This window comes from Tursiops truncatus, chromosome 20 (assembly GCF_011762595.2).
Source record: "Tursiops truncatus isolate mTurTru1 chromosome 20, mTurTru1.mat.Y, whole genome shotgun sequence".
Taxonomy (NCBI): domain Eukaryota; kingdom Metazoa; phylum Chordata; class Mammalia; order Artiodactyla; family Delphinidae; genus Tursiops; species Tursiops truncatus.
Genome location: NC_047053.1, coordinates 53,028,623 through 53,054,844, shown reverse-complemented (window position 1 = coordinate 53,054,844; position 26,222 = coordinate 53,028,623). Strand labels below are relative to the sequence as shown.

At 45.9% G+C, this 26,222-nt stretch overlaps 2 protein-coding genes across 3 annotated transcripts in view; one reads left to right on the top strand and one right to left on the bottom strand.

Annotated features, from left to right (window-relative positions):
* The first annotated feature begins 159 nt into the window (after positions 1-159).
* Positions 160-13,382, top strand: COG1 (component of oligomeric golgi complex 1). Its single transcript, XM_033848519.2, has 14 exons — positions 160-500; positions 3,220-3,464; positions 3,600-3,781; positions 3,927-4,097; positions 6,352-6,508; positions 7,159-7,369; positions 7,745-8,536; positions 9,072-9,218; positions 9,688-9,849; positions 10,688-10,815; positions 11,287-11,395; positions 11,843-11,952; positions 12,033-12,111; positions 13,186-13,382. The coding sequence occupies exons 1-14, from the start codon at positions 186-188 to the stop codon at positions 13,330-13,332; spliced, it is 2,955 nt and encodes a 984-aa protein (XP_033704410.1). The 5' UTR covers positions 160-185; the 3' UTR covers positions 13,333-13,382.
* The window catches only part of VCF1 (VCP nuclear cofactor family member 1), a 16,598-nt gene continuing 2,593 nt past the window's right edge, over positions 12,218-26,222 (bottom strand). The window contains exons 2-4 of one of the 2 annotated variants that reach the window (XM_019938692.3): positions 24,212-24,311; positions 21,116-21,205; positions 12,218-14,634 (exon numbers count right to left, since the gene is read on the bottom strand). In XM_019938692.3, coding sequence (XP_019794251.1) covers positions 14,398-14,634; positions 21,116-21,205; positions 24,212-24,311 — 427 coding nt within the window. In that variant the 3' untranslated portion in view covers positions 12,218-14,397. The remainder of the gene's footprint in view (positions 14,635-21,115; positions 21,206-24,211; positions 24,312-26,222) is intronic. The other variant, XM_004314938.4, reaches the window with a different exon arrangement.

Genomic DNA, 26,222 nt, shown 5'->3' with positions numbered 1-26,222 from the left:
CACACAGTTTCCTTTTAAAAAAGTGCCGCCCATCGGCGGTCCCGCCCCTCGGCAGCCCCCGAACAAGCATGGCCCTCAGCGGGCCGGAAGCGCTTCCGCCCCCAACCAAGATGGCCGCCGGGCGGCGCCCCCCCCCCCCCCCCCCCCGGGCGGAAGTAGCCTGTTGGGCGGCTGACGAGTCCATCATGGCAGCCGCGGCCGCCTCCCCCGCTCTGAAGCGGCTGGATCTTAGGGACCCCGCGGCGCTTTTCGAGAGCCATGGCGCGGAGGAGATTCGCGGGCTGGAGCGCCAGGTTCGGGCCGAGATTGAGCACAAGAAGGAGGAGCTGCGGCAGATGGTGGGCGAGCGGTACCGCGACTTGATCGAGGCGGCCGACACCATCGGCCAGATGCGCCGCTGCGCCGAGGGGCTGGTGGGCGCCGTGAAGGCCACCGACCAGTACTGCTCCCGCCTCCGCCAGGCCGGCTCGGCCGCGCCCCGGCCGCCGCGGGACCCGCAGGTCAGCCCCGGGCCCCCGCCCCCGGCTCGGCCGCTCCCACCCCCGCGGGTCGGTCGGCGCCCCTGGCTGGGCCTCACCTGCCTCAGGAAGAGCTCCCGCCACCCCTTGCGCTCGGCTCCTGGGGGGACGCCCGCGGTCCTTCCCTTGCTGCTGACCCGTTCTCCACGGTCCCTCGGCCGTCTCCTCGGGGGACTTCCCGCGCTTGCGGGCCTCGCCCCCCTCACCGCACCCGTGGGGTCGCCGGGCTTGTCTTCCCACCTGAGATGGAGACGCCAGGGGTCTCTCGCTAGACTGTTCAACTCGTTCCCTGTATCACGTCTCCTGACATTGTTGCTGGAACAGAGTTCTCCCGTGTTGACACCTTCCCCCCAAGTCGTTCCTTCCTCCCAATCTTCCTCCCAGCCCCGCCCCCACCCCATTCCCAAGAATAACTCCCACGGCCCCAAAGAGCTCTGCTCCCCTCTGTGGGAGTCGTTGGAGGCTAGTAACCAGCCCATCCAGCTCTCGTCTTTTAATAGCGGAACATTTTCATTTTAAGGAACTCAGGTTTTTCTAATCAGGTGATCCGAAGTGTTCCCCCCTGCCGCCCGCCCCAGACGCTAATGATGAGACCCAGCGTGGAAAAATGCTGATCCTAAAAGTGGAGCAGCCTTTCGTGCTCCTAAAGAACGATGACTTAGGGTGGCAAAGTGAAAGGGTGCGGAAAGTGAGAAAGGTAGACACTTGTCCTTAAACCTGGGAGAAGATCCTTGCAGCGACGTGGAAGAAGAAATTGCAAAAGTACAGTTTAGGTCCAGTTTGGAGCTTTTTAATACAGCCTGGGTTTTAGAAAAATGCAGGTCATTAGGCTGGGCTCACACGATAGAACCATAGAAGACTGGAAATTCTTCGCTAACTTCTGAAATGAGAGACTTCATCCCTTCCTAAGCTAATTTGTGCTGGCTTGTTTTTGGAAACATTTATTTTTATTCCTGTTATATCTTATTTATTCTCAGTCAAAGCCACAAAAATTTGAGCGCCTTCTGTGTTCAAGGCACAAAGAATCGGAATTCTGCTTTAAAGGAGCTTACAATCTAGTTGAGAAATTAAATCCATGGAAAGTTGATGAGAAAAATGTAACCAATTTAGAATAGCAGAAGAAGACATTTTAGGATAATGGGTGATTGATTCCCAGAATAATTGTGTACATTTACCATAAGAATTCTGAAGGAAGTCACTTCAGGCTTGGGTCCTTCTCAGTTAGGAGAGGCGTTTAGGATAGATGAGATTTGGAATAGGGGGTCTGGAGTATGTAAAGACAATTAAAACCAAGTATCAATTTGATTAAAGCAGGGTTGGTCAACCTTGGTGCCGTTGACATTTTGAACTGGATCATTCCTTGTTGGAGATGCTTATCCAGGGCATCGTGGGATGTTTAGAAGCATCCCTGGCTTCTTCCCACTAGATGCCAGTAGCACTCCTGTCCCCCACTGTGGTAATCAGAAATGTCTCCAGAGATTGCCACGTGTTCCCTGGGGGATGAAATCCTCTTCCTCCCCACACATGAGAACCAATGGATTCAAGGGTCCCTAGAGGGACTTCCCTGGTGGTCCTGTCTTAAACACGGGTTAAGACTCCGTGCTCCCAATGCAGGGGGCCTGGGTTCGATCCCTGGTGAGGGAACTAGATCCCGCGTGCCGCAACTAAGATCCCGTGTGCCACAGCTAAGACCCGGCACAGACAAATAAATATTTTTTAAAAAAGAATAGGTCCCTGGAAGAAAGCAGTGGAAGGACAGGAGACCCTTGACCACCAGGCTAAGATACTAGGCAGCAAGGAGCCTTTTAGAACTGAGCAAAGATACGATCTAAATGGCCTGTGAAGAAGGTTGACTTGACAGCAAAGGAAAAGGACAGGTTGGAGGGGACAGAGAATGAACACAGAGCAAGCGAAATGTTTTTGGATTCATCGAAGTGTGAGATGATGATGACTCACAGTAGAATCATGGAAGTGGTAGCAGAAACCTAGGTCGTAGAGATGTCGACAGAACCATTAGAAGGACCTGAATTTCCTGGGATCTGGGGACAGAGTGATGGTATATGTGAAGATGTTGAGGGAGGTCAGATGGCTAAAATTTTTGGTATAGGGAGATGAGTTTAGTTTTAGATACACTGATTATAGAATAGCAGCGAAAGTTCCAAGGGGAGATGTCTGGCAGCGGCAGAAAAGGCTCGATGGGAATTCAGGGCAGCGGGGGGACTACAAGATACGGTGGTGATCTGCCTGGAGCTGGCGCTTCAGGGAGGAGAATCGTGAAGGAAGAGGACAGACCGAGGTGAGTGGAACGTGAAGATCTGGTGGAAGGTTGGCGAAGAGAAGCAGCCAGCAGAGAAGCCCACGATGCATTCAGAGCAGCAGGAGAGAACGTAGGGAGGCCAAGCGCCAAGCAAGGGAAGGGGAGAGCTCACTCGAGGGGCGGAGCATCGGCTCCCTGATACCCTGTCTGTGCGATGACCAGATTTGGTTTGCCCCTCCATGGGATGGAGCAAAGGTGCAACCGGTAGGAAAAGCTTGACTCCAGTAATTCTGCTACACGAACCTTGGTGCCTTGCTGAGCGGCATTGAATCTGGCTTCGTGGAAGCTTTGTACCCCCCAGATAGCCCCATACTTCTCCCCTAGCCGGCCCCACGCTGACCTTGCTTTTTTTGTCCTGACTTAGCTCTGTGCCTTTCCCCGCAGCCACAGCAGCCGTCCCAGGAGAAGTTCTACAGCATGGCTGCCCAGATCAAGCTACTGCTAGAAATTCCTGAGAAGATCTGGAGCTCCATGGAGGCCTCTGAGTATCTCCACGCCACACAGCTCTACCTGCTCTGCTGCCACCTTCACAAGCTGCTCCAGCTGGATCCTTCTAGTTCCCGATACAGCCCTGTCCTCTCCCGATTCCCTATACTCAGCCAGCAGCTGGCGGCGGCCAGCCACTTCCGGTAAAAAGACCTGCTCTGGTGATGGCCATACTCCCCCCCTCCAATTTTATGGAGGGTGTCTCCTTTCCTGATGTACTGGGGTTCTTCTCCCAAGATGTAAAAAGCTCCCCATGACCTCTGTCATCCTCTCTCTAGGTCAGCCATCCTGCATGAGAGCAAGATGCTGCTTACATGCCAAGCCGTGGCCGACCAAGCCGTGGCCGAGGCCCTGTGCTCTGTGATGCTCTTAGAAGAGAGTTCTCCGCGCCAAGCCCTAGCGGACTTCCTGTTGGCCAGAAAGGCAGCTATTCAGAAACTGCTCAACCAGCAGCACCACGGTGGGTGTGGCTGCTCTCCACAGTTTGGGCCGTAAACCCGGGGATGGAGCAGAACAAGCTGAGGGAGGCCGAAGCTTCCACAGCGTTCTCTGCTTCTAACTTTACTGAAGGCAAATTGTTAAAAGAGGATGGCTTCTTCTCGTAGGTGCTGGTGTCAAGTCTCAGATTTGCTCATTAGTGGAGTTGCTGGCCACCACTTTGAACCAAGCTCATGCTCTTTTCTACACTTTACCGGAAGGTCTGCTGCCAGATCCCTCCCTGCCATGTGGCATGCTCCTCTCTACTCTGGACAACATCACAGGCCAGCATCCTACTGGTGAGCTCTGAGCCAACCGCTTTTATTTTCTGGTTCATTCATTTCCTGAGCATCTGCCATCTGCCCGCTACTGTGCTGGGCTCTGGGGATACAGCAGTGAATTGGACAGATACAGACCCACTTTCCTGGAGGTCAGAGTCTAGTGGATATGCAGATATCTGCTTCATGTCAATATTGGTCATTGCTATAAAGGCAGAGTACAACTTGACTTGGTAGCATTGAATGGAGGGACCAAGGCCGGAGACTTCCTTGGGGACAGGATATTTAAAGTGAAACCTGAAGGTTGAGTAAGAGTTAGTCAGGCAAAGAAGAGGGTTCCAGGCAAAAGGAAGAGGAGGTGCAAAGGTCCTGAGGCAAGGAGGATGTTAGTATATGAGGAACTGAAAAAAAGCAGGGGAAGCTGAGGGGAAGTGGGTGAGGGGAGGAGTAGCATGAGAAGACATGTGGCCAGTTTATCATTTGGGACCAGAGAATACAGCGCTGTGTGAACAGAGCAGTGGATAGCCTTCTAGGACCTTCCAGGCTTGGTTGTCCTCCTGTTATATGTTCCCGTGCACCCTGTACTTTTATTTGGCAGGATTTGTCCCAATTGGAATTAAATGCGTTTGGCTTTTATGTGCCAGTGGTTCCCCCTGGGGCTGGAGTGGGTGCTGAGAGCTCAGCGTGACCAGGTGACAGACGATGGGGGCAGCAGAGATGGAGCTGATTGGGCAACTCGGACATGTGTTTAGCAGACAATTTGGTGAGGGATTGGCTGCAGAGGGTGTGGAAGGAAGGGGTCCAAGTTTACTAGAAAGGAGTTTTTTGTTTTGTTTCGTTATTGAAGTATAGTTGATTTACGGTGTTAGTTCCTGGTGTGTAACAAAGTGATTCAGTTATATATTCTTTTTAGGGTTCTTTTCCATTATAGTTTATTACAAGATACTGAATATAGTTCCCTGTGCTGTACAGTAGGACCTTGTTGTTTATCTGTTTTATATATAGTAGTTTGTATCTGCTAATCCCAAACTCCTCATTTATCCCTCCTCCCACTTATCTCCTGGTAACCATAAGTTTGTTTTCTACATCTGTGACTCTACTTCTGTTTTGTAAATAAATTCATTTGTACCCTTCTTTTTAGATTCCACATATAAGTGATATATGACATTTGTCTTTCTGTGTCTGACTTACTTCACTCAGTATGACAATTTCTAGGTCCATCCATGTTGCTGCAAATGGCATTATTTTGTTCTTTTTTATGGCTGAGTAATATTCCTTCGCATATATGCACCACATCTTCTTTATCCATTCATCTGTCCACGGACATTTAGGTTGCTTTCATGTCTTGGCTGTGGTAAATAGTGCTGCAGTGAACATTGGGGTGCGTGCGTCTTTTCAAATTAGAGTCTTCGTCTCTTCTGGATATATGCCCAGGAGTGGGATTGCTGGATCATATGACAAGTCTATTTTTAGTTTTTTAAGGAACCTCCACACTGCTCTCCATGGTGGCTGCACCGATTTACGTTCCCACTGACGGTGTAGGAGGGTTCAACAAGGAGTTGGTTTGAAAGGGCTGCTGCTGAGTTTACTTTTGAAAATGTTGCCTTGGAGACAGCTGAGACCTTGGAGTTGGAACGTGGAGTGGAGAGGCAACCGTGGGTCCAGAAGAGAGCAGTGAGCGGTCTGGCCGGGGCGACACACACGCTGCGTCTGCAGTGGCTGTTGTTTGAGGCCTTGGGGCGGATGACGTCAGTAAGGGGAGACGGAGGACTGAGCCTCAGGAAACTCCAGAACTCAGAGGTCAGACGGAGGCGGCACAGCCGAAGGTAGAAGGGAAACGAGCAGAATGTGGTGACAGCCCGGAGGTCATTTTCAGACAGAGATGTGTATTAAACAGTCTCATTTCTGGCTTACTTTATCTTTCAACGGAAGTTCTCCCAACGGAAGAACTTTCAACGGAAGTTCTACTTTTAAAATGCCAAGCATTACATAGCCCTCATTTTCCTCCTTTCTCTTTTTTCCCCCATTCCTTTCCTCTCTGTCCTTTGCCTTGTCAACCAATAGGATGGCAGAGTTGGAGGGAAGCTGCCACACTCCCTGCCTGATGAGGGGAGGCCTGGACATACTCTGTGTTTCCTTTTTCCCCCTATTTCAGGGGTCTAGTCCGGCTGCCCAGAGGAAGATTGGATGATTTTTGGAAATTCCTTCCAGGTCCTTTATTAATTTGCTGTTCAAAGGATGGTCCCGATGACCTGTCCCTTGGCCCTCTCCCTAGGAAAGGGCATTGGTGTCCTGCAGGAGGGCATGAAGCTGTGCAGCTGGTTCAAACACCTGCCCGCGTCCGTCGTTGAGTTCCAGCCAGCTCTCCGCACGCTTGCGCGTCCCATCAGCCAGGAGTACCTGAAAGACACACTGCAGAAGTGGATCCACATGTAAGTAGCCAGAGCTTTCCTGGCGGGGGACAGGACCCACCCAGCCTCGCCTGTGAGCACAGGAAGGAGGGAGAGCCCTGGCCGTATGGCTGGTGCTCTGGGCCAGGCCAGCCCCACCTCAGCCGTCTCTCACTGTGCTCACGGCGCTCAGCCCCCGCTGGGAGAGCCAAGAGGGAATTTGTCTTTCAACACGTGACGTAGAGGATTTTAGACCCTCTTTATGTTAGAGTTCTGCCACTCCTGTGCTTTTATTTAGTGCAGTGTTGTGTGTGTTTGTTTTTTTTAATTGAGGTGTAGTTAATTTACAATATTGTGTTAGTTTCAAGCATACAGTAAAGTGATTCGGTTATGCATACACATATATATTCTTTTTCAAATTGTTTTCCATTATAGGTCATTACATGACATTGAGTATAGTTCCCTATGCAGTACAGTAGGTTCTTGTTTACCTGTGTTATGTATAGTGTGTGAACATGTTATTCCCAAACTCCTTGAAGTGTTTATATATTTATAAACACTCTGATACATAATAGATATTTACATAGTAGGACCCAGGTAAGAGGTTTTCAAGTGGAGTCCAGCTATTTTTCTTAATAAAGGTGTGAAAACCACGAAACTAATGAAGCCCAAGAAAAATGATTTTGTTGCAGGTGTAATGAAGACATTAAAAATGGGATCAGCAACCTGCTTATGTACGTGACGAGCATGAAAGGTCTCGCGGCGATCCGGGACGCCACGTGGGAGTTACTTGCCAATGAGTCGATCCATCACAGCTGGGATGTGATATGTCGGCGGCTTCTGGACAGGCCTCTCCTGTTCTGGGAGGACTTGATGCAGCAGCTGTTCCTGGACCGACTGCAGGTGAGGTGGGAAATCGCGTGGTCCAGCTGTTCGGTGGCCAGTCCCGGTGTGATCTTTTGATTATCTGGGGAGATTCCCACCACTTCCTAAGTATATTCTTTCCCTGCCGACCTACTCCAGGGCTGACTCTTCTGGATAATAAGCCATAAAGATGAACGGATTCTGGTGCTGAAAAAGAGGCCAGGCGTCTGTCGGGTGGTTGGGAACATGTCCACGTCCATCAGTGATGACATTGTTCTCTGCCACCACCATGCCATCTTCCTGAGCGTGGCGGAGAACACTGGATGTTGGGATAGATTGCCAGTTAGTGCTCTGGTTTTGAGATTTCCTGGAAAGAACTGGGATTTGAAGAACTCTTCTCTCCTTTGCTTTCAGACTCTGACAAAAGAAGGCTTTGACTCCATCTCCAGTAGTTCCAAAGAGCTCCTCATTTCAGCCTTGCGGGAACTTGAAAGTAGCGCCAGCAGCTCCACTTCAAATAAGCACATCCACTTTGAGCATAACATGGCTCTCTTCCTCTGGTCCGAGAGTCCCAGCGACCTGCCTCCCGACGCTGCCTGGGTCAGCGTGTCAAACCGGGCTCAATTTCCGGGCAGTGGGCTCTCCATGAAAGCACAAGCCGTTAGCCCTTGTGTACAGAGCTTCTGTTCTGCCCTAGATTCGAAACTGAAGGTGAAACTGGAGGACCTCCTGGCTTACCTTCCCTCTGGCGACCCGTCACCCCCCAAGGAGGTCTCTCCCGCGCAAGCCAGGAACTGTGCCTTTGACAGATACGCAGACGCGGGGACCGTGCAGGAGATGCTGCAGATGCACTCCACGGCCTGCGTCAGGCACATCGCGGACTGCGTCCAGGCGGAGCTGCAGCGCATCCAGCAGGCTATACAAGGGCAGCAGGACGCTCTCGACGGGGTCAAGCTACACTCGGTCCTTTTCATGGCCAGACTCTGCCAGTCACTGGGAGAACTGTGTCCCCACCTGAAGCAGTGCATCTTGGGAAAGTCAGGGAGCACCGAGAAACCAGCAAGGGATTCGAGAGCTCTGAAAAAACAGGGGAAGGGGAAAACTCAGGAAATAGTTCCCATGCAGGCCAAGTGGCAGGAAGTGAAGGAGCTCCTCCTACAGCAGAGCGTGATGGGCTACAGGGTCTGGAGCTCGGCGGTTGTGAAAGTGAGTGACACGTAAACGTACTCCTTCTGTGCCCGCCAGGCAGTCCCCATTTCTGTCCCCTTTTTGTCATAGTCCAGGCTGGCCAGGCTCAATAAGGCCTTTCAATAGTAAGGGAATAACAATTCTTATTTCACACAGTTATTTTCATTTATCTCTGCCAGATAGCTCAAATGTAAAAACTTTTCTATTCGTTTTAGCCTACATTTTATAGACAGAAACCCTGGATTTTTTTCCTTCCATCTGATGAGAATGAAAGACTTTCTCCCTGGACAAGGGTATCTGTTTTCTGCTCTTCAACCTAAATGTCATCATCTCCACTGGTGTCTTAAGAGGTGGCCCCTGACGTCTGTAGGGTAGTTGGCAACGAAATCCCCGTCGCTGGCATCAGCAGTTAGAAGAGAAGTGAGGTGTGCCACTCACCGTCCCGCACACAGTGCAAGCAGCGGAAGCTGGTCTCAAGATGGCTCGAGTAGTTTGAAACAAACCCCACAAAGGATCTGAGTGGCCCATGTGGATATTTGCTTTCTGTTACCAGGTTTTGGCTCATGGATTCACCCAGTCATTACTTTTAGATGATGCTGGCTCAGTCCTGGCCACGGCCACCAGTTGGGATGAACTAGAAATCCAGGAGGAAGCGGAGTCTGGCAGCAGCGTCACGTCCAAGATCCGACTGCCCGTCCAGGTACGTAAGGGCCGCCACGAGGGGCCCGCCACTGGGAAGGGGAAAACCTGCTCTGTGGAAAGGACCGAGACTTGAGAAATAATCATTCAGCATACAGCTTCTGAGGAAGGGCTGCAAGTAAGACGTGTAGCTTTCTACTCTGGGAGCAAAGAGGGCGTAGGGCCGAGTAAATAGGAGACTGTTCGAGGAGTCAGTTCACGAGTCTTGCCTTTTGCAGCACAGACTCTGTGCTAATTAGAGAACCACTCACCCTAAAGTGGAAACATCAACGGAAAACACGGTGCCAGGCCACCAAGGGAATGACAGCAGCCGTCACTTGTATCTGTTCACGGGTCTCTGCTCGGAGAGGGGCCGACTGCAGGGGTCAAGGTCCTGGCGTATAAGCCTAGGTAGGGTAAATGAATCCACTCTTAGCCCGTCTCGCTGCATTGGGGCAAGTTGGCAACTGGACATTCCTTTGTTCTTTTAGCCGTCCTGGTATGTACAGTCCTTCCTGTTGAGCTTATGCCAGGAAATTAATCGGGTTGGAGGCCATGCCTTGCCCAAGGTGACACTGCAGGAGATGCTGAAAAGCTGTCTGGTTCAAGTAGTAGCTGCCTATGAGAAACTCTCAGAAGAAAAACAGGTGAAGGTAGGTGTGTGAATTTTTTCCCATTAAAAACAAAAACTGTAGCTTTTTCTTGGGTTTGGGCGCTTCACACCCAGGATTCCAGGTGATAAGGACCACTTGCCCCGGGCTATCTAATCGGTAGTGGCTTCCAGCTCCTCGACTTCAATCACACCCATTCCCAAGGGTCAAGCTGGTCATCACTGAAAAGGCAGTTCCGTACCAGTGGCGAGGACGAAAGCCTCAACGTTTTTTAAAAAGACCTGCTTTCCAAGCCCAGCACTGCCACGTGGTCACTGCAGGCTTTGGGCAGATCATTAACCTGTTTCCTCAGGATGCAGCGGGGTCACGTGCGCTGCTTGGGGGGGTGGGGGGTAGTGTGAAGGCTCAGGAACAGTAGCAAAGCCCAGCACACCCGCGGTGGGGGCTCCTGTCGCCCAGCCCTCCTCCCTTACTGCTCTGCGGCCCTCTGCCTTTGGCGTGCACTCCCATTGCATTACTAACGTTTTTAAGACAGGACCAACTCCTGACTTGCGAAGGAGTTCATATTAAGTCTTCTCCCCTGAGCTTCCTCAAAAGGCCTCTCCTTCGTGCCAGGAGCTTTTTTCTTTTAAAATGACTGTCTACAGCACCTGAGACCTTTTTTTAAGGGTCGGGTCTCTTCCCGGCCATTAGGTTTTTCGTTTTAAGACCAGGTATCTAACATAACTTATTTTTGTTATTGTTACGAGATTAAACTGGCCTTCTGAGTATAAAAAGCTTCTGAAATAACCAGCTGAAACGCAGCCAAACCCTGAAGCTGTTTATTCTCAGATAACAAGTCATCTCCCTTAATGGGTGGGGACGGGAAATTCATTTGCAGAAAGAAGGTGCATTTCCAATGACCCAGAATCGGGCACTGCAGCTGCTTTACGATCTGCGTTATCTCAACATCGTTCTGACGACCAAGGGTGAAGAGTTGAAGAGTGGCCGCAGCAAACAGGACCCCAGGTAGGTATGCTCGCCCTCCCGTGCATCTCTCCCAAACCTGCACAGCCCTTTTCTGGGAAGCCACTGGCGTTAGCCTCACGTTGCCCATTAGTTGTGTTTGTTTTCAACAGTAAGGGCTCATGTTACCAGCAAGAGAAAGAACGACCACCTGCTGGATAGATTCCACAGTCAAGTGTAGTACGTGGAATCTCATGCCTCTCTTCTGAGTCAGCCTACCAACTGTTGGGTGTAATTTGAACCTCCGGTACCCTCCCCAGAAACAACCTGGGGAAGTTGTGGACTGGACTTAGACATCCCATCTGGTGAAACCTCCTGAGGATCATTTAAGCTCAACGATCAGTGACAAGTGGGGCTAAGCCAGCAGTTAAGGAGAACAGACCCAGTTCCAGGGCTTGTCTAGCATTACGACACCCAAAGATTGGTTTCTGTCCTACAAAACGTGGAGAATGACCCACTTGATCCTTTTTGCAGAGTTGAGAAAGTGGCTGACTACCTTGAAGCGCTCATTGACCCGTTTGACCTGGACGTTTTCACACCGCACCTCCACGGCAACCTCAACCGCCTGGTGCAGCGGACTTCTGTAAGCCGGGGAGAACACGCTCACCGTGAACGTGAACGCAGCGCCACGGGCTCAGATTACAGCACAGACCTGCCCAACACACAATGCTCCAGGACACAGTGGGGAGAGGGGCTAAGACACAGAGCTGAGTCGTTACAGGGGCCGAAAAGAGGATTAGATCAAACCTCAGGGCTGAGGCAACCCCGGGATGACCCCTTTAGTTGTGAATAAGCACTATTCAGGTTTTATCCAGGCCTCAGAGAGAGGAATACAAAGAGCCATTGGACGGGGAGGTTCTGACCTGTGGGCAGTGATAAAAGTAATCATGGAGCACGAACACGCTCAAAAGAGCATTTCCCCAAAAGGATGGCTAGAAACAAAGTAGTGACTGATTCCTGACAGAATTTCCTTTTAAGCGGACAGTACCAACACCCAGCCTGTTACTGTGCCCCGTCTCTCGTCTGGCAGGTTCTCTTTGGATTGGTGACGGCTACAGAGAATCACTTCACCCCCAGAAGCAGTACGTTCAGCTCCCAGGAAGCCCATAACGTACTGCCACTAGCATCAAGTCAGATCAGGTAATGATTCTGAGTGGTTCCTGCTGGGGCCCCAAAGCTTCCTGGTCCTTCTACTGAAATGCCCTCCTCTTGTCTTGGAGGTTTGGACTTCTTCCACTGAGCATGACAAGCCCTCGAAAGGCCAAATCAGCCGGCAGAAGCATCGAAACCAGAGCCCAGGTTAGTGCGCAGACGAGAGGTTCACCCCCATCGATCCTGCCCCGTCTCCCATCAAACCACCCGTCAGCTCCCCTTTCAGTAACCAATAAAGAACCAGATGACAGGATGCACTAGTGCTGCTTTTAATGGCGGCGCAATACAGAAGTACACGGTGTTACTCGCTTGAGCTAATAAGAGGTTTTAGGAGATGCCCACTGACACTATCAAGTAGCCTCATAATAGAAATGTATCTCAGGCTGCCAAGGCTGTAGCAAATATGCAGGACGGGATGGAGAACGCTGCTTGTGTTGAATAGGGTAAGAGAGTTAACTGCTAACCCTGCACTACGACTGTACTTATTTGGAAAAACAATTGCTTTGTTCCAGTGATGGTTTCACCTCTCATTTCTTTTAGTCGGGTGGGAAGTACAAGGAAATGCGCTTTCTCAAGTTTACATGTTCTTGTTAACACACGTTTTGTTTCAGTAGGCTGCCATCCGTTAAGCCTGCGGGAGTCCTCCTGGGTATTTCTGAAGTGTGTTGTGTACGCATGTGTCTGAGAGCTCCAACAGCTTGCCTCCTTCCAGCATTTAATCCTTGTTTGCTTTCTGATTAGACAAAATATTCGCCAGGTATCCTTTCCATATTCCCTGCCATCAAACCCAGTAAGATCCAAAATCCTCCGTCAAACATCTGGTTTTAAAACTTGGGAGATGGTAGTGGAAAAAAAAAAAGTTTTTGCACAAGCCTCCCACTCTGTAAGCCCAGGCCTGTGCTGTACCTTTCCCTCACAACACTCGGTTTCTGCTTCAAGTAACTGACCTTTCAGCTCTACCCGCATGAGAGGAACAAACCGTGGAGAGAAGGTACACGTCTGCCCTCTTCCTACAGTCCTCAGCTTCAGATTTCACTTCCGTCACGTGCTAGAATCCCGGTCTCCCGTGTCCTTCCCCAATCTGGTCTAAGAGCAGAGTCCCCTTCTAGAGCTGTCCGTGCTTCTCAGATGTGCTGTGTGTGCTGTGTGGACCCCAAGCGGAGTGGAGGGCGAGCAGGCCGGGGGTCCAGTGGACGCTAAGGCACTTTCCTCTACGTACAGCGGCAGGCTGCTGTCCCCCCGGCACTCTCCCGAGCAGATGACCTGACGCACGCCGGCTCCTTGTTCAGACAGCTTGTCGCCGAGGAGGAAGACTCGTCTGCGCCCTCACTGTTCAAACTAGGGTGGCTCTCTAGTATGACCAAGTGACACAGGACAATCCGTCTCTCTAAATAAATACTCCTGCATTATTTCTTTTAGCAGTGCCTCTGCTCATTCGTTTCTAAGCCACACCAGTCCTTCCAGTTGCCGTGGTGGAATGGGGCCCCCTGGTTCCCGTTGGGGGTTACTTTAAGCATAAAGTGAATCCTTGTCCAATAGTTTCACAACACTTGTGACTTCAGACACCAGTTCAGAGAGCTTACACTGTGTCAGCCTTCACCAGCGCCTTAATTCTCGACACTACAAGGCGGGATTATCAGAGAGCACACACAGGCTGCTGCTGGACAAGTCCGTGAATAAGACAAAGTCATTTACGTATTCCTTGACTGTCCGAACTGAGCAGTGTTTTCTAAGTCTGAGATGTAGGCTCTGGAGGAATAACGGTAACAAGTTTATCTGGGGATCCAAGGGTCTGAGAGACCTTCTCTCTGGAAATACAAATATATAACAGAGAGAGGACGGTTATGAGGGCAGGTGCTGACTTTGTCATACAGTCTGACTGCAATCTGGTGGTTCTTCTGTCACAGAGGACAGAGTACTTTCAACAGGACACCTACATACTAAGAGGTAGATGGCAATTTCAGTGCAAGACTGAAGCAAGCTTTCTATGTCTTGGAAAAAAACTTAGGTTTTTTCATGGAAAGTAGATACTCTTTACTAGTTTATTGAATTTAAAAAATTGAAGATCCCGCAAAATGAAAAGGCCTTTTTACAGAAAGTAGAATTTCTAAGTGACAGATCTGGAAATCAGTCTGACTTGGACAAACTATGGATTCAACACGCAGATGAGATTTCCTCCTACTGTTGACTTGCCCTGGATTTCATACCCACCCTCGAAAGAATCCTATAAAAAACTGCTTCAAAGCCCCTTTGAAATCGCAATAGTGCAGCAAAACCACAAGTAAACAACGGCCTGTTAACCTGTTATTTCAAATATAGACTGAAAAGCCAACAGGCATCTTTTTGTGCAATTTTTTTTAAAACATCGTTAAGTTGAAATATCAAATCTGCGCAGCGCGGTCCCTTCACAGAAGGCAAGAAAGTGCCGGCACGTCATGTGGGAGGCCGTCCTCGGTGCTGCAGGCTGTGAAAGTGGGCCTCCTTCAGGGTCTGGTTGATGTGGAAGTACGGGCTTTGGCACAGCGCGGACGGCACGGGCGCGGGCTGCGGGCCGTGGGGGCTGGACCGGGCGGTGGGGTGGCTTGAGCCGCTCTCCGGCGCGCTGGCCCGGTCCGGGCTGTTGATGCTGCTGCTGCTGCCGCTGCTCCCGCCACTGTCACTGCTTGAAGACTGGAACAGGGGAAAAAGACAGGGCATCACAGTTAGGCTGTTCAGGGCTTAGGAGCTTAACGGGGGTTAACTTCAAATACCCTCTTTAGGACTGTTTTCCTACTCAGTTTGAGGAGGATCAGCATGAAAACACACACTGGGCTTTAGAGCTTACAAAGCGTTTTCACTAAGATACTTCATTCTGTCCTCACACCTACCCGCGAAGTCAAGTGGGGTGATGACCCAACACACCCCCCCAGGAAGAGGCAGGGTCCGGACTCCAGCGTGGGCCCTCCGACCGCGAATCCCTTCCGCTACATCTTCATTCCTTTACGCATCTCCCCTGCTTGCTTTTACCACGCGTTCCTATCATTTCCAATAATCACAGAAGGGAGTTCTCAGCCTCCAAAGGGAAGCATCAGTCATTGGTACAGGGTATGAAGCAGGTGCCCTCGTAACAAGTAAGGTGGCTTCTGGGCACAAGTGAAAATTTTGACAACTTTGTGGTTATCATCTCATGGGCACAAAACCATACTCTCTGAAGGCAGAACACATAGCCTGAAAGACTTTTTTTTTAATTGAAGTATAGTTGCCGTACAATATAAGTTACAGGCGTGCAACATACTGATTCACAATTTCTAAAGGTTATATACCTCATTTATAGTTATTATAAAATATTGGCTATACTCCCTGTGTTGATGAGTATATCCTTGTAGCTTATTTTATACCTAGTAGTTTGTACTATCCTGAAAGACTTGAATATACTTCTTGTAGAGTTATATTAGCATTTTTGCAGTTCGCTATGTGTACACGTGCACACGTGCACACATGTGCCTAATTTTCTGTTTAATATCCCTAATGTTACTTGGTGTCTTAGTCATCTTGAAGAGGCTACTCAGAGTTCCCTGGTAAGAGTCACTCTCAGAAATCTCCTTCCTTCCGATGCGAGGATCTTCAAAGGGAAGGCAATGTAAGGATGGATCCTTTTCCGAATTACAGTCTTTGACTGTTTCTAATAAATGGCAACCCCAAAAACTTGACAACAGCACACTTCTCTATTTACAACTCAACACAATATTGTGCTGGAAGGAATCAATGCATGAGGCATTTAGAATTCTAGAGGTTAATGATCTGGTGTATAACTTCTTAAAATTTTTACCCTTTGATACTTCTAAAGTTATATTCGTTTATACAAAAACACTGGTTTTGAAATGCCTGCTTACGACCGTGTGAAATCCACATGTGAGGGCAAAGACTGGCAAGAAGCAGGTCACAGTAGTTCGGTCAAAACGGAGGGGTTACCGTTAGTGATTTTTGCTACCCTTTACTGCAACTTTTTGCAATGTGGTTATTATCTATTTTCATTATAAAAGTAAATGTATAAATAAAATGTTGTTTCTACATAGATACTTTAAAAATGACTCTTAAAATACTAGTTCTATCCATTTTTTGATCAAAAGTTATACCTAACAATGTGTACATAAACAAACTTATCTAAAATGGCAAAGAAAGCAATGTTCACGAAAGGCATCCAGTCTTAACACTTAAACCAAGAATTATCATGGTCCATAGGTCATTTGTCAGCGTAAGGCACTTACACTTAACAGGGCACTTAGCCCACTGCCCCCAGGTAGTAGGAGACAACCTACCTATCTTCTTAAAAACAAAATTGATGAAAGCATTATAATGGGCTGAATAAGGTTAGATGGCAGGGTTAACAGCAGCAGCAATTACATTTACTTGAAGACTTAAGTGAAAGCCAATTCAAAAACAAAAGCTGTGTTCCATAAAAGCCTCCCCTAACCTAGCACAGAATCAGCTAGAACTGCCGCTGGCACAGCCGGCAAGGCCGCTACTCGGTGACGGTGACGAGCAGGTCACCACACTGGGCAGGAGGCCCACAGCACAGAGCACTCTGTCTCCTCTCAGTCTGTTTTCTTTCCTGTTTCTCGTTACAGGTACTGTCTGAAAATTAAGGCAAGAACTAGAATCAGTTTCTAGTAAGTCAAGTTTCCATCTCAAATTATATTTACTTCACACTGTAACAGCAAAGGTGACACTATTCTGAGAAAAGATAAAAATTCTTTAAAATAGGTTAAAAAAGATTGCTGTACAATAACTGTTGAAAAGGAGAGAGAGGGAGACAAATACACCTGCAATTTCTAGTCCATTTTAAGTATCTTGTAACTCAGATTTTTAAAGACACGTATAAAACTGTTTAGTGTGGCCCTGTTTATAATAGCTAAAAATGGGAAACAACCTAAATGTCTAAAAATAGGGAAACTGCGACTTCCCTAGTGGTGCAGTGGTTAAGAATCCGCCTGCCAATGCAGGGGACACGGGTTCGAGCCCTGGTCTGGGAAGATCTCACATGCCGCGGAGCAACTAAGCCCATGCGCCACAACCACTGAGCCTGCGCTCTAGAGCCCACAAGCCACAACTACTGAGCCCGCGTGCTGCAACTACTGACGCCTGCGTGCCTAGAGCCCATGCTCCGCAACAAGAGAAACCACCGCAGTGAGAAGCCCGCGCACCGCAACGAAGAGTAGCCCCCGCTCGCAGCAACTAGAGAAAGCCCGCGCACAGCAACAAAGACCCAACGCAGCCAAAAGTAAAATTAAATAAATAAATGTATTTTAAAAAATAATAAAAAAATAAAATAAAAATAGGGAAACTGGTTAAACTATGGTATATGTATATAAAGTGTAATACATGAATTATAATCCGTAACGATGAAATTCTATTCTGCTGGTAACAGTGAGGATAAGAGATGTACATACACCAAGGCAGAAAGAGATCTTTAACATCTTTTTTATAGGTTACAAAACAACGTATAGCAGGTCCACTGGTTTTTAAAGTGTTTTCTTTACTGTATACATATATGTACACCAAAAATACTCTGGAAGGATATACATGCCAAAATATTTAGAATTTGGACCTCCTACTTTCTATAGCTTCTACAAAAAATACTTCTTTTGAGGGCAAAATACAGTCATGAGTAAGAGAACTAAAGAGTGCTACTACAACAGAGAGTAAGGTCTCCAGTCACTCGTAGCTTCAAGACTGAGACTTAAGGAAAACACTGACACTGTAAGATTTTAGGAAGGCTGTTTGCCTCCCGTGACAGCTTAAGAACCCCTAAACTGCTTCAGCTGACTGTGGCAGACAGCAGGCCAAGGATGCTCTTAGACTAAGAAGAGGGAACCTATACAGAACCTGGGAATCTGGGTGAACGCACTTCACACGTTATTTTAATACACATAAAACATTACACCCTACCGTCATTAAAGGTAAGAACAATACATCTCTTTCAAAGGGGCACTGGTTCCTATTTTCACCCCACTCAGACGGGTCTTGGCATTATCGAGGGGCTTTAGGGAATATCTCACCATCTACGGATGGCCAAGCAGCAACCAGCAGAATAAAAGCAAGCAGTGCAACATGCTAAGGGTGATTGTTCTGTGAAACTTCTCTTGTGATGCACAAGTATATTTGGTATGTACTGGGTCACAAAATATGGCATTTCTGTGGGACCGGGTCCAAAAGTTTGAAAGTTACTGAAATGGGTCTTAACGCTGTCAGCCATCAAAGTGGTCTAACTTTGTAGGATAAAGGAAAGACCATTATTTCCTTTTAACCCTAAAAGCATAAAACCAAATTTTAAGTCTCTATCAGAGCCTTAAGATGTATGAAGAAGTAAATCGTTTTGTCTTATAAAACCAAAAAACTCGAGATGGAAAAAATCGTATTTCCCCTGCTTAGTGGAGCCTCTCTGTATCAGATTGCTTGGGGGGCAGAGATGAAGAGAAGGGAGAAGTATTCGAAAGAGCTTTCAGGAGTCTTGAGAGAAGGTAGAGCAGATAAAGGCAGAAGAACACGCACTGTCTTTAGCAGAAAGAATATACATAAATCATGGAGCAGAGGGCAGACAAGTTGAAGTTCATTTTCTTAGTCCCAAGGGCTCAAATCATACAGAGCTCCTGACCCCTCAGATAGGCCTGCCCTGAATTTTATTTTCCCAGGGTGTGAAGTCAGTTTAAGAGAGAGCCCATTTATACCCATGGTAGTAACAAAATAGCTCTAAAGACACTTTTTACTAATAACCTTTAGAAAGTCCCCCAGATGGGATTGTTACTGAGTCTCTGCTTCATAAAAGGAGAGCCAGAGTATACGTGTACACTTATTACCTAGAGCTGGATGCTTCCTGTTAGTTAGAAAAGCAGATCAACAGCGTATTTTATTTTCTTTCAAGCCCCAGCTTCCCCTCACATCCATCTCCCCATCCAGTGGTGCTTTTAAATTTACGTGAGCCTCAAACAAAAAAAGAAACCTTGCTCGTTGTATTACACAGTCCATCCCTGGAGTCAGAGTGAAGTTCACCCTAAGGCCACTGCAGAATCTGAATTAAGTGCAAGGGATGATCCTAGCCAAGTCTATCAGAGCTTCTAATGTAAAACTCTGTGCTTCCAAAGTGCCCAATGATTTAAGAGAGCTCCAGATCTGCTAATACCAGTGAGACCATAAGACTCCAAATGCATTCAGTGGGCTAATTAAAACCACTTTCTAAATGTGCAAGGGAAGAAAATACAGGTGGTCACTTTTCTGTGTCAATGAGTAAATGGCATATCCTTACAAGATAAAATTGGACCACATCATCTGTTTGAAGTTTCTGCCTAAAAACATGTATGTATTCTCATTACTAAACAGATAACGTTCAGGTTCAATATGAAACTGCTTGGGGTGGCTTTTCTTGCTGTGAGTTGATGCAACATATTACAAATATTTCAAGGACTTGAACTGTGAGCAAAGTTTCTAAAGATGGACACTACAAATTGGGTTAACTTTTGAAAGGACTGTTCCTGCATTTGAATGGACCTTTTGAGAAGTTAATTTCAGAGTTAATTTGCTACAGGGTTTTAAACACACAACCTTAACACCTTACCCCAGAATCTGCCAAAACAGTTTTGTCTGTTAGGCTGGTCCTACTACTAGGACAGATTAATGATGACAATGAACAAAAACAAAGAGTGTTAAAATACCTTCTTTAAAAATTATGCAAAATATTCCCAGGATCAGCTAAATTCAGTGCTTTAAAAAAAAAAAAAAATCACCTAACATACTGCCAATTCTTATCAGTTAAAACAAATGGATTTATAGAATCCTAATTTTAATGATACATGGCTTCCCCTGGTTCTGCAATGCTTTTATCTGCCATGCCTCTACACGCCAACTAAGAATACCCTTGGGATTTTAGAGTCATGCCATCAAAGATCTTCCCTTCTAGTAGAGACAAGAAAAAAGACAGAGGCTGTTCCAATTAAGCCACCTCTGTTTTACTTCCACATCTTCTCGCTCTCTACTTGCTGTTACTTCGTAGTGATCTAAAAAATCAAAATGGTCTTGGTAAGTTAAAGGTATTTTTTAAAAGTTGGGGTCTTTGTATTTGAAAGAGGTACTGCTTTTGTTCACTCAGGTTGCAGTACTTCTTGTAAGGCATATACCTGCATACCAGAAGCCAGATTTACTGGAAGTGTCTAATGTAATTTGTAGATATTCAAGCTCAAAATAAAGAGCATTATTCCTACAAGTGAAGCTACAATTCAAACCAAAACGGCCAGCCTAAGAAAATGGATTTAAATAAGTTAAATCTAGCTAGTTTTTACCCATCCAATAACTGTCTGAGGTCAGGGAAGGGAGCTACCTTTGTAAAGGACCCAACAGGAAGGTGCAGAGTGACAAATCACTTCACTCCTTGCTCACCAGAGAGAAAAACGAACCTGCCTTAGACATTAACTACCAGGAATCATCTAGAATGCCTTTCAAAAAACCTTTTTATTCCTATACCTGTAATTATATCTCAATTTAAAAACCAGTATCCTAAGGCTCACAAGGCATGAAACCTAAGTCACTGGAGTTAAAATTCAAGATCTTCAATGCAAACACAGATTCGAGTTATGAGAAAAACCACTAGACCCCAATTTCCTTACTTTTTGTAGCTAGAAATCTAAAACTGCTTTCCAGCTAATACCATGTCATAGCATTTACTGAAAAAAATATTTTCCAGCTAAAAGATAGAGGGAGGAAAATTATTCTTCTCTGTTCCTATGATTCAAGAGAAGTCTAGAACCTAGTGGCCCTGGGTATATGTAGCGAAGTCCCTCAGAGCTTCCGATCTGTCTTCTGGGAGGCGGCACACACCGTAGGCAGGAGCCCGTAGCTCACACTCAGACTCTGGGGCTCCCCAGTCTGCCGCTCACCAGCTATGTATCTTTGGGCAAGGGACTTCATTGTTCTGTGCCCCAATTTTTCCATCTGAAAAGTAGAGATCATAATAACCACCAAACTGACAGGAAGAAAATGTACAAGTAGATTCAAAGTTTCTCTTTACATAACTCATCTGGCAAGTCGGTTCACATTCTTCAGTTCACGTTCTTCAGCTTCCTAGAATCTAGGAAAAGAAGAGGCCCACACTATCTCCATTTTACAGATAAACATGACTTACTTGTGGCACAGTTCGAAACAATTCAAACACCTCGTGTCTTATTTCCCAGTACTTGCCAATGTTATCACGTTTAGGAGAAAAAGGTGAGTTCTGGAAATTAATTATAAATGACAGTTTTAAATCTCTCTTACAATGAAAATAAACTTCCAAATGAAAGTTCTTTACGTTACAAGAAAAAAATTCTAAACTTAAGTATCTCAAGAAAGACATAGGAGGGGCTTCCCTGGTGGCACAGTGGTTAAGAATCCGCCTGCCAATGCAGGGGACATGGGTTTAAGCCCTGGTCCGGGAAGATCCCACATGCCGTGGAGCAACTAAGCCCGTGCGCCACAACTACTGAGCCTGCGCTCTACAGCCCGCGAGCCACAAATACCGAGCCTGCGTGCTGCAACTACTGAGGCCCGCGCACCTAGATCCCGTGCTCCGCAACAAGACAAGCCTCTGCAATGAGAAGGCTGCGCACCACAACGAAGAGTGGCCCTCGCTCACCACAACTAGAGAAAGCCCACGCGCAGCAACGAAGACCCAACACAGCCAAAAATGAATGAATGAATGAATGAATAAATAAATAAATAAATAAATAAAATAAGTTTTTAAAAAATAATAATAAAATAAAGACACAGGAAATGGCTCCTCTTAACTTAGTCTCTTAAGGAAACTTACCCCGTTGGCCCTACCTTAGAATTAAGATACTGTTTTCATTAACAATACACTTTGTCATGTAAATTAATAAAATTAAGAATCCACTAGTAATGACATGTTTTATTATTTCCCCCTTTATACACAATTGTCAACAAGCAGCCAAATGTCCCTAAACTGGATATTTTTATGCTATAAACATAATGATCTACTCCAGTGGTCACGATTCAATTATTCAGTAGTTAACTTTCCATTTTAAAGTTTTCCCCTGCCTTTTGCTGCTCTAGTTCTCCCTGGGTTCACTCAGACTCATTACTCGAGGGGAGGGGGAGGGATAAATTGGGAGACTGGGGTTGACATAAACACATTACTATATATAAAAGGGATAACTAATAAGAATCTACTGTACAGCACAGGGAACTATACTCAATACTCTAATGACCTATATGGAAACAGAATTTTTAAAAAGTGGATATATGTGTATGTACAACTGAATCACTTTGATGTATAGCAGAAACTAACACAACATCGTAAATGAACTATACTCCAATAAAAATTCATTAAAAAAAAAAAAAAGACTCATTAGTCGACAGCACCAGACGCTGGTAAATGTGCTAAAACGGAGGGTCGGAGGGTCGTGACCGCCCGTGAGGGATCTAATGGTGAGTTCAGATTACCGTGACAGGTAAAAAGTACCTGTATTGACTGTTACTTATTACAAGGGCAATCCAGTCCATCCTTCAGACTAATGATTACAGAGTGGTTTAACCACTGAATTTCTTTGGACAAGTAAGAACCAGACATGTGAACCCACAGGTTGAATAACAATACACTGTTTTCTTCTGTGAGAAGAAGAAAGGTATTAGGGAGTGAAGGTCATTCTCTACAAACAGCAATTAAAACAAACCAAAACTGTAATACTAAGGAGTATTACTCAAAATAAGAGATCAGAAATGTTTGATTTTTTTAAAAATGACAATTTATACTCCTGTTCTCAAACATCAAAATTGTAGATATAGGGAAAAAAGATCAATACAAAAAAGATCTACCGTACCTTTGAACTAATGCAAACATCATATAGCAGGACTGACATACAGACACAAGTAAAGAAATATTCAGGGGCTTCCCTGGTGGTGCAGTGGTTGAGAGTCCGCCTGCCGATGCAGGGGACACGGGTTCGTGCCCCGGTCTGGGAAGATCCCACATGCCGCGGAGCGGCTGGGCCCGTGAGCCATGGCCGCTAAGCCTGCGCGTCCAGAGCCTGTGCTCCGCAACAGGAGAGGCCACAACAGTGAGAGGCCCACGTACCGCAAAAAAAAAAAAGTAATATTCAGGGTGATACCGTGAAAGTAATCACCGCATACTCTTTTTAATGAATAGTCTTATAACTCAAAAGAATAATGGAGACTCAATTCTGTTAGTATTATCATTAGATGTTCATGGCAGCCTCTAATCTTTGGTTTTCTTCCAAAGAAAAAAGAGATTCCCTAGTTTAACCAAAAGCTCAATTACTTTTCTGTTAATCTCAAGGGAGAAAAAAAAAAAAAAACCAAAGAAAAAAAAAGGTGATAGGAAGATTTAAAAGGGAGGATAAAAGCTATAGAAATTTAAGTCTCCATGTAAAAGGATCTAGTCTGCACGGGTACATCAACTGCTCCTGAGTATTACCTACATGACAGTTACTGATTTTTTTTCTCCCTGAGGGAATTACTTTGGATTTCTGGTAAAGACTGGATATAGGTCAAATCCTATTACTGAGAACTAATTAAAGTACAAATTACTTTGGCTGTGGAAGAACTGTGATCTATGGAATTCTGCTTTAAATGATGAGACTAGGGCTTAGGAATCTTTGCCACTGAGGAGTTTCTCTCTTAGGGTGACAACTGTTGAGGGTCAAATCTTTAGGTGCATAATTTAATAGCAGCATCCCTTCAGTGTCAGCTTCCTTGCCCCACTGCAGACCAGGTGCTCAGGTGCACAGGAGGCATACTGCAGCACCCAGGAAACCAAAGTTCAAACCAAAGTTTGAACTTTGCCCTTTCCCCCTCCCCCCACTCCACTCTGCTTCCCACAGGTGCTCTTTTCAGAACAACATAATGAAAACATAAACACAATTAAAAATAGGACTTCGCATACACATACATTATATATTCCGAATGCTTGTACGGTTTCTCTTAAAAACATGGAAAGCTTATCTTTAAGAGACATGGAAGCAGCAAAATATGCTTGTCTTAAGGACAATTAATGTTTAGAAACGATTAGACAATAAGCTGGCTTCTGTATTCTGTACCGCAAAAAAAAAAAAAAAAGGCCCTGACTCAAAAAAAAGAGGTTAAAAACACTGCAGTCAAATAAGATCACTTTTCTTTATTCAAAAAAATTTTAATTACATGGAAGTAACTGGGTTATTTAGCTCAAGCAATGAAAACAGCAGGTACTCTGGACCATACTTCCTACCTCTGTGTCCCAGGAATCGTGAAAGACAGGGTTCCTGCTACTCCTTTTGGTCTGTGGGGGAAGATGGTGGTCTTCTTCACTGCCATTCCTTCTCCTTTTCCTGAAATTAAATCACAAGGAGAAAAAAAAAAAAAATTCAACAATTGACCTTCTGGACACTTCCAACTGTAAACCATGACAACATATAAATTTGCCCTCTTGCCTAAAAAAAGATAAATCATCATATGATATCCCAATAGGTAAAAAAAAGTTAGAAGTACACCGTCGCCAGGCACGAAGAACAAAAATATAAAAGAGCAGCAGTATGGTCGAGCTTAAATTAGTAAAACTCATTTCTAAAAAAAAAGCTTGACAATTTGAAATGCCTGCTGGGAACAAATAAGATCAGGAAGACATTAAGGACTAAGCTCTCAAACGCCACCTAATTAATGTGATCTTTTCCTACATCTCCTGAAGCTACGATTCCCAGTTACCTAATTTAACTCCTGTCCCTACGACAACATCTAAGACAGGAGTGACTGCCTTTGCCTATTTACACTTAAAATCCTTATAAAAATGGTGCTACACAGGAAGAGCATTAGAGGTTCTGGTAGACTCTAATCTTTCATTTTCTTTCATCCCTGAGTTTTCCCCAATTATCACATTAACACAAAACCTCTCTGCCCTCTAACATATTAAATTACTTTTCTGGACAATCACTGGAAAGGCTGCTCTTGGACACATTAACTTGATTATTCCGGCTACACCACCTGGTATTACGAGAAGTTACTTCACCAGGTTGTTACTGTGCGATTGTAGCACCAGCCACTTAAAATGTCCAGGTTTCTAGAAAAATCACACATATTTCTCAGTCAAGTGTTCTGAGATGTACAAGAAAGACAAAATTTATATGTTTTCTATGCAAGAATCAAGTGCTATCAGGACTTCCAAACCCCAGTTAGAAATCAGAAATAAATTAAAGGAGGTATAGTTTTAAGTCAAATTACATGGAACTGTGCTGTCCAGTACAGTAGCCACAAGATATATTTGTTAATTTAAATTAATTAAGATTAAATAAAATTTGAAACCCAGTTCCTCGATCACGCTGGCTACACTTTCAGTGCTCAGTGGCTACCCACAGCTAGTGGCGACTGTATGGGACCACACAGATGTAGGATGTTCCTACCACTGTAGAAAATTCTACTGGGCAGTGCTGGCTAGAGGCCAATTTATACAAAGCAGCACAATCTATCATAATGAAATCTCTTCAAGGTTCAAGTTTCTATAGCTAGAGGGTTAAAGAGCTTTTTGGAAAGTACTGAATTTGAACATACAGTATCTTCTATACAGTTATACTTTCTATGTGAGTAGGGTGGCTTACTGTGGTAGGCCCTTAACCCTAAGGCTCTGAGTTGAGGTCTGGACATAGGAGAAAATTTAAGTTATCACCCCAAGCTCAATCCTCTGTACTTCTGAATACATCTAACATTGTTAATGAACGAGTATGGATAGTTTAGGCTTGGAGTGATGAATGATGGGCGTGCGGTTTTGATAAAGCATTAACCAACCTGCAGAGGGCTACACCATTTACCTCATTCTAAGACTCAGTTGTTTATAAAATAAGATCTCCTTATCTTTCTCTCAGGGGATTAGATCTTAGCCTGAAGTACTGGAGGTTAAAAACTAGATAAATATCAGGTTTTAATCATCATTAAATGGATGTGCTACTTGAACCAAGAAATTGCTACGTTCGTTCTAATATGACCACTTACAAAGCACACCTTCTGATGGAAGGCCAGCTGACGCGCAAAGAGAAACTCCTCAAATGACAGCGTGTTGGTCCCCAAACTCCTCCTTTATCAGTATGCCAACAGCTGATTGTGCCTGGGCTGCTGAGTCACTCTAACCAAACTCAAGAGCCTGACCAAAACGTTCCAATTTCCTCTTTTATAATGGGAGATAAGATACATCTTTCTAGCGACAAGACTACGAACGTCAAGAGGATAGGCTGGTTTTGAAGATTTCAATTAAA

Bases quoted from the DNA above. Each gene is read 5' to 3' on its own strand.
- COG1 (XM_033848519.2), top strand. From the start codon at position 186: ATGGCAGCCGCGGCCGCCTCCCCCGCTCTGAAGCGGCTGGATCTTAGG. The intron at 10,816-11,286 runs GTAGGTATGCTC...TCCTTTTTGCAG, and splicing joins CGCAGCAAACAGGACCCCAG to AGTTGAGAAAGTGGCTGACT. The intron at 12,112-13,185 runs GTTAGTGCGCAG...CTCTACGTACAG, and splicing joins GCATCGAAACCAGAGCCCAG to CGGCAGGCTGCTGTCCCCCC.